This window comes from Sciurus vulgaris (genome assembly GCF_902686455.1).
Source record: "Sciurus vulgaris genome assembly, chromosome: 8".
NCBI lineage: Eukaryota > Metazoa > Chordata > Mammalia > Rodentia > Sciuridae > Sciurus > Sciurus vulgaris.
Window position 1 is genome coordinate 123579287 of NC_136468.1, and position 7063 is coordinate 123586349.

Below are 7063 nucleotides of genomic sequence, written 5' to 3' on the forward strand. Positions count from 1 at the left end.
GCAAGATTAGGGGCTGGGGTTGTGGCTCAGTGGTAGAGTACTTGCCTGGCATGTGTGAGCACTGGGCTTGATCCTCAGCACCACATAAAAATAAGTTTAAAAAATAAATATATTGTATACATCTGTAACTAAAAATATTTTTAAAAAGAGATGGCAAGATTAATCCATGTAAACCCACACCTACCTCACACAAAGTCATCTGGTTCCTGCATTGTGTCACATTCATATGGGTACTATAGTAACTAGTAATTCTTTGCTAATAACCTGAATATCTAGCAATTCTTTGCTAGGTAACAGACCTATTGCTGAAAACAAAACACCCCCATAAGTTAGTGGTTTACATAAGAGCCATTTTATTCATAATTGAAATTGACCAAATAAAGGCAGATTTTAAAAATTTGTAGTCTCACAAATGAAAGTTTCTATTGTTTTTTTCTAGATCTTGCCCATGAACCTTATAATCTTTATCTCAACATAAATGCTAATCATAAATTCTACTTTTTACTAGGATATCATAATAGAATAATAGTATGTTACATAATATTCAAAATCATTTAAAATCACAGTTGTTTCCTTTTTGATGGTTACTGTAACCACTTCAATGAACCATTAAATGCATAGTGGGTTTTAACAATTTTTTTCTTTCTGGGTAAGTTCTCAGTAGTGGAATTATTGGGTTAAAAAGATAACGAACTTATTTATGGATCATGATATATATTTGCAGTCTTTTTCACAGGAAAGATCGAGTAGGTTTCATTTGCGATGTTGGGAAACCAATCTTACTTCAAATTGCCTACATTAGGCAGTTGTCTTTTATTAACATTTTATTAACTTTTATTGATCAGATTGTGGTTTTGATAATATTTTTATAGACGATGAACCAAGTGTGATCCTGCTTCACTCCCTGGGGGGGGACTGATCTTGGGCGCCCCCTGTTGCCCATTATGACGCCGGCTGCAGGGCGGGTCCCCTAGGATGCTGGAGTTGAGGCAGAGCCGGGGGAGCCATGGCCGAGCCGCAAGAGCAGTTGCTGCAGCTCCAGAAGGACAACCGAGATGGTCGCATGCGGAAGCAGGAGCTAGAGGAGTTGGTGCGCGGGCTCGAGGCCGAGAGCGAGAGCCTCACCGGGCGCCTACAAGAACTGCGCGAGCGCGAGCGCAGGTGCCCTGAGAGTCCTGCTCGACCTGGCGGGCGGGCATGAGCAAGTCGGTCCTTCGAGCGGTGGTGCGTTTCAGAAGGGTCTGGCTGATTTGCCCAGGCCCTAACCTCCGCTCTAGGCCGTTGGCACCCGGGTGATTCACCCAGGGGGTCCCCCGGAAGGGAAGCTGGAGTCTGGCCCGCCAGGGACTGGGCGAGTACTTCTTTGACCTTGACCCTCAGCTGGTCCTTCCTCGGTGCAACGGGGGCCGCAGAATCCTGAGCGCCCCGCACCCCCGCTGTAGCACCTGCCTCAGTTTCCCTCTGCAGTCTGCAACGGAGGCGAAGCCAGGCGGCGCGGGCCCTACGAGGGGAAGCGCGCGAGGCGGCGCGGGAGCGTGCGGAGAGGACGCGTGGACTGCTGGAGGCAGCGGAGCGGCACAAATTGGACCTGGTTTGGGGGGGAGTGCCCCAAGGCGGAGCGTGGCCGGAAGGGCGGGGGAAGGATGAGGCGGGGCTAAGGGAGAAACCTGGTCCGCCCCCTCGACCCTTTTCACAGGAGCAACACAATCAACAGTTGCAGGAGCAGTGGGAGGAGCTGTCAAGTCAGGTATGTGCAGGGGGTGGGTTGGTCTCCAGTCTTTTGGTGAATGTCCCGCTCTGGTCCCCGCCGCTGTTGCCGCCCAGTCCCTGTCCCCCAAAACGTCCCACACTTCAAGAGGCCCCGTAAATCCCGCCCTCACAAGCCCCGCCCCCAGCTCTTTTACTACGGAGGGGAACAGCGGAGTAAGCAGCGCGCGGAGCAGGAGCTCGGGACCCAACTGGTGGCACTGCAGGTGCTTGGGCTTAACCCTGAGGGTCCCATAGGGGAGGAGCAGAAACGTGGGCGGGGCCGTAGTGGGGCGTAGGGCGGACCCCGAGGCCCAGGGCATGGCCTTGAGGCGCGACAGGGTGCAAGGCATGCCAAACTTTTGACATTTCTTGAATGCTCCCAAAGAAACAGCTGGAACTGGTGGAGGCCAAGTATGCCATGCAGGCGGAGGACTTGCGGCAGGTGCGAGAGGAGCCAGGAATTTGGTGGGAAGGGTCGGCTTTTGGTGTCAGTGGGGCCTGGGCCTTTTCAGAGGGGTGGGTTAGGTGTGTCTAATTAAGGCTCTTTGTACCCCAGGGTGCGCAACGGACCGAGGAGGCCTGGGCCAGTTTCCAGGAGCAGAGCGGAGTCCTGCAGGTGGGGCTCACTCGGCTGTGAGAGCCACTCACATCTGACTCCACCGCGGCCTCCAACCCACCTCTCCCAGACCTGGGGCAGCCAGCACCAGGCCTCTACCCTGAATCCTCACTCCCATTCCCTCCAGGAACTGCAGGGGAAGGTGATGGAGGCGGCGGCTGCGCTGGACACCTCGCGTGGTGGCCTAGAACCGTAAGGGAGTTGGTACCGTTGAGTGAGTCGGGGCGGCTGTGGTGCTAGAGCGGATTGCCTATCTCGGTGCCTGTCCCCCGCAGGTGGGACTCTCAGTTTCGCCGGGTGCAGGACTGCTCGGGCTCGCTAATGGAAGAGGTGGCCAGGGCGGACTGTGTGAGCACGGGCCCGGGCTGGCGGGCTGGAGCTGGGATGCCACCTTCCCACATCCCCCGGTCCTACCAGGAGAGATTTGGCTAGCGCCGCGCCCCCTCCTCCGGCGCAGAGAGGGACAAGGCTCCCTTTCCCTTCAGGAGAAGCGGCTGTTCGGAGGCGCGGGGGCCGGGGGCATCAGGTGAGCCTGATGGCCAGCGTGTGGGGCTCGGGTTCCCCTGTTGAGTTCCTTCTCCAACCACCCCTCTATCCATTTGTCGGTCGGCAGGCTGTGGGCGCTGGGCGCGCTGCAGACGCTGCTGTTGCTCCCTCTTGGCTTCCTGGCACTGCCACTGCTCTACGTGGTGCTAGTGAAGCCGGACGCCGTCCACCAGGGCCTCCCGCACCTCAGCTCGGATGCTGCCTTCCGCCGCCTGCGCTACACGCTGTCCCCGCTGCTCGAGTTGCGCGCGCGCGGGCTGCTGCCTGCTTAGAGCCATCACGCTGGCCGTGGCCGCCTGCACCTCTGTCTCTCGTGTTGTTTCTGGGGCGCCTGAGGGGAGAACCCAGGAGTGGGGCTTGGGTGTCCTTTCCTCTCCCTTCCCAGACACAGCGACCGACCCTGGCACTTCAGCTCAGAAAACGACCGTTCTTCCAGCAGGGCCTGAATCTCCGGAAAGAGCTCAGGGTCCCAGGCCTCACTCGGGCTGGCCTTCTCCAACAGCTTCGGTTGCTGCACAGACTAGCCAACTCTGAAGTTGGTCGGCATCTTATTAGTGAATTTGCCCGGGCTTTAGGGATTGGGAGGTGGTGCTGGTCGGTCAGATTTTTTTCCATGGAGGTCTGTGATTCCTTTTGTCCCGCTGCGTGTGGTCGGTCATTCAGATTCTTGCAGCATCCTTTCGTTCTCTCTGGGTAAGATCCCTCTCCCGACCTGTGCAGTGGGCTTCCTTCCTGTGGTCTGCTTTGCCTTCTTTACTTCTGAGCACAGCTGGTTGTGTGTACTCAGACTGAGGGCTTCCTGGAGAATTTTTGTTTTTTATTCATGAGAAATATTCTTAGTGGAAATTAGCCATTTGCATTCTTTTTTTTTTTTTTTTTAAGCAGTGAAGTTGTTTAATGGATCTCCTTGTACACACATACTTTCTTGCAATAACTTTTAAAAAATCATCTTATTAACCTTATAAGCACTTTTTGGGAGTGGGTACCAGAGATTGAATTCAGGAGCACTCGACCACTGAGCCACATCCTCAGCCCTATTTGTATTTTATTTAGAGACAGGGGCTCACTGAGTTGCTTAGCACCTCGCTTTTGCTGAGGCTGATTTTGAACTAGCGACCCTCCTGTCTCAACCTCCCGAGACGCTGGGATTATAGGTACGTGTGCCACCGCGCCCATCTAATCTGTAGGCATTCTTAAGGCTTTTGTTGTTAAATCTGTTTATGGACCCCTGTGTTCCAAATTTAAAAATTTTGCTTTGAGTTCTCAGTAGGCATTCTTGCCTGGAAGTCATAAAAACATTCCTGTATTTTCTTCTTTTACTTTTTTTTTTTTTTTCTTTTTTCAGGGCCAAGGACCGAACTCAGGGCCTTGCGCGGGCAAGGCAAGCGCTGTGCCACTGAGCTAAATCCCCGACCCCCGTATTTTCTTAACATCATTTTTTTTTTTTTTTTTGCGGGGGGCGGGGCAGGGTGTTGCTCTGTTGCCAGGCTGGCCTTGAATTGTTGGGTGCTTGATCCTCCCCTTTTAAGTCTCTGGAGTAGCCGGGGCTACAGGTCTGGGGCCAACGCACCCTAATTTCTTCTAAATATTTTTAATGATGCACTCAGACCATTGATGTTTAAAGTGATTATTGATATAGGTGGATTTATAAACTATCATGTTTTTGTTCTTATTTTTGTCTTCCACTTTTTCTGCCTTTTGTGCTTTTAATTTAATATTTTATGATTCCATTTTCTCTCCTTAGCATATCAATTATACTTTTTAAAACTCATTTTTATTGTAAACAAATGGAATACATGTTGTTTCTCTGTACATGAAGTAGAGGCATACCATTTGTGTAATCATAGCTACCTAGGGTAATAGTTTTTGATTCATTCTGTTATTTTTCCTCCCCCCACCCTCTTCCCTCAATTATACTTTTAATTAATTAAATTTTGGTACCAGGGATTGAACCCTGGGGTACTTTATCATTGATCTCCATCTCCAGTCCTTTTATTTTTAATTTTGAGCCAGGGTCTTAAAAGGTGGTGCAGGTTGGGGTGTAGCTCACTGGTAGGGTGCTTGCCTAGCACAGCTATGGCTCTGGGGTTCAATTCTCAGCACCACAAAAGACAAAACAATTAAAAAAAAATCAAAGGGTAGTACAGGTACCTATAATAATCTTAATTCCTCCATTCATCTCTGTATCATTGCTGTCATGTCTTCTTTTATGTAAATCATAATTGAACACATTGTTATGCTACTACTATTTTGATTAGGCTCTTATATATTAGATCAATTAATATGGAAAATAAGTTTCTCTTACCTTCACTTATTATTTAATGCTCCCCCCCCCCCCCACCTCAGTACTGGGGATTGAACCCAGCGATGCTTTACTACTGAGCTACCTTCCCAGCCCTTTTTAATTTTTATTTTGAGACAGGGTCTTGCTAAATTGCTCAGACTGGACTTCAACTTTTGATCCTGCTTACAGGCATGCACCATTGCCCCAGCTTCTTAACTTTTGGAGGATAATTTTTCAGGATACATAATTCTAGGTTGGTAGGTTTTTCTCCCAACATTTTAAACAATTCACTCCATCCTCTTGCTTTCATGGTTTCTGAAGAGAAGCTGGATGTAATTCTTTGCTCCTGTATAGGTTGTTTTTTTTTTTTTTTTTTTTTTTTTTTAAACTTCTATGGCTTTTTTGAGATTTTTTTTGTCTTTTCATTTTTTTGTTTCTGGGGATCAAATCTAGGTTTTCCTTATGCTAGGTAAGCACTCTAACACTGAGCTATACAACCAGGCCTTTGGCAGTTTCTATTGAGATATCCTCAAGCTCAAGATTTTCTCCTCAACTATATATCCAGTCTACTAATAAGTCCATTGACGGCATTCTTTCTTAGGATTTACATTTCTCTGTTTACACTGACCATTTGTTCTTGCATGCTGTGTGCATCCATTAAAGCCCTTAGCATCTCTGTCATAGTTAATTTAAATTTTGTGTCTATTAATGCCATCATCCCTGCAATATTTGACTCTGGTTTTGAGAGTCAAATATATTCTTTCATTGTTGTCTTTCTTTGTACCAAAAGGCCAAAATGACTTGATTAGTATAGACCAATAAGTCTCTTTATATGTCCTAATAAGTCCTGATAGCTAGGTTTGTTTTTCAGTATTTAAAAAAAATTTTGTAGTTATAGATGGACATAATGCCTTTGTTTATTTTTATGTGGTGCTGAGGATCGAACCCAGTGCCTCACACATGCTAGGCAAAGGCACTCTGCCACTGAGCTACAGCCCCAGCCCCTGTTCTTCAATACTGAAATAGGTGTTTTGCCCTTTGTATTCCCATATAAGTTTTTAATCCCTTGTCAATTTCTAATACAAAACTTTGAGATTTCCAGCAAGAAAACAGGTCAATCTGAAGAGAATAAACATGTATATATAATACTGAGTTTTCCAATCCATGAACATACCTATTACTCTGTTAACATTTAATTTTTCTTATGAATCTTTCATTAGACTTATTTCTCAGAATATTTTTGGATACAATCACATCCACAAAATTGTTTTCTATATTGGCTTGCATGTTAAAAACTTGACTATAGATTATAACTTTGAATTTTTATGTACACAAATACTATTTCTGAATAAGTTTCCTTCCTCCCTTCCTCCCTCCCTTCTTCCTCTTTTTGAGATAGGGTCTTGTTATGTTGCCTAGCCTGGCCTTGAACTTCTGGGCCAAGCAATTCTCCTGCTTCAGTCTCCTGAGAAGTTGGGACTACTATGCCAACTGTGCCTAGAAAAGATTATATATGTAATTTGTTAATTTATTCCTTGTCTCTATGATACTATTTAAAAAATTGCAGTAGGTCCTAAGACTCTCATTCCAGAGATTCCCACTCCATACCTGGGAGGATGGAATATCAGACAGAGATCAAGAAGAATGTAGACAGGTCTTACCGGGTTTCTCCCTTCAGTCTATTATATCACATTTTGTCCAATCACATTTCTACACAGTTGTTCATATTTCATCAAGCCGAAGCATAAATAATTTCTCTTGGCTCTTTCTGTCTTCACTTAAGTTGCCCATATTATCTAATACTTTGATTAAACAAATTTGTTTTCTCAAAAAAATATTAGTGCTGGGAATGGGACCCAGGCAAGTAA

The 7063-nt window shown here is 46.9% G+C and overlaps 1 protein-coding gene across 2 annotated transcripts; it reads left to right on the forward strand.

Annotated features, from left to right (window-relative positions):
- Positions 1-994: 994 nt before the first annotated feature.
- Positions 995-4733, forward strand: TMEM191C (transmembrane protein 191C). Of its 2 annotated transcripts, XM_079152147.1 has the most exons (10): positions 995-1161; positions 1468-1591; positions 1697-1747; positions 1896-1973; positions 2135-2191; positions 2306-2365; positions 2493-2557; positions 2641-2713; positions 2851-2891; positions 2979-4733. In XM_079152147.1, exons 1-10 carry the CDS (start codon positions 1007-1009, stop codon positions 3181-3183), a joined length of 909 nt encoding a protein of 302 aa, XP_079008273.1. In that variant the 5' UTR covers positions 995-1006; the 3' UTR covers positions 3184-4733. The 2 variants fall into 2 exon arrangements, with proteins under 2 accessions (XP_079008273.1, XP_079008272.1); XM_079152146.1 differs by lacking the exons at positions 995-1161; positions 1468-1591; positions 2135-2191 and having other exon boundaries at positions 1633-1973; positions 2306-2557.
- Positions 4734-7063: the final 2330 nt, after the last annotated feature.

Coding starts and splice junctions, on each gene's coding strand:
- TMEM191C (XM_079152147.1), top strand. CDS start 1,007: ATGGCCGAGCCGCAAGAGCAGTTGCTGCAGCTCCAGAAGGACAACCGA. Junction 1,592..1,696: donor AGCGGCACAAATTGGACCTG/GTTTGGGGGGGA, acceptor CCCTTTTCACAG/GAGCAACACAATCAACAGTT. Junction 2,558..2,640: donor TCGCGTGGTGGCCTAGAACC/GTAAGGGAGTTG, acceptor TGTCCCCCGCAG/GTGGGACTCTCAGTTTCGCC.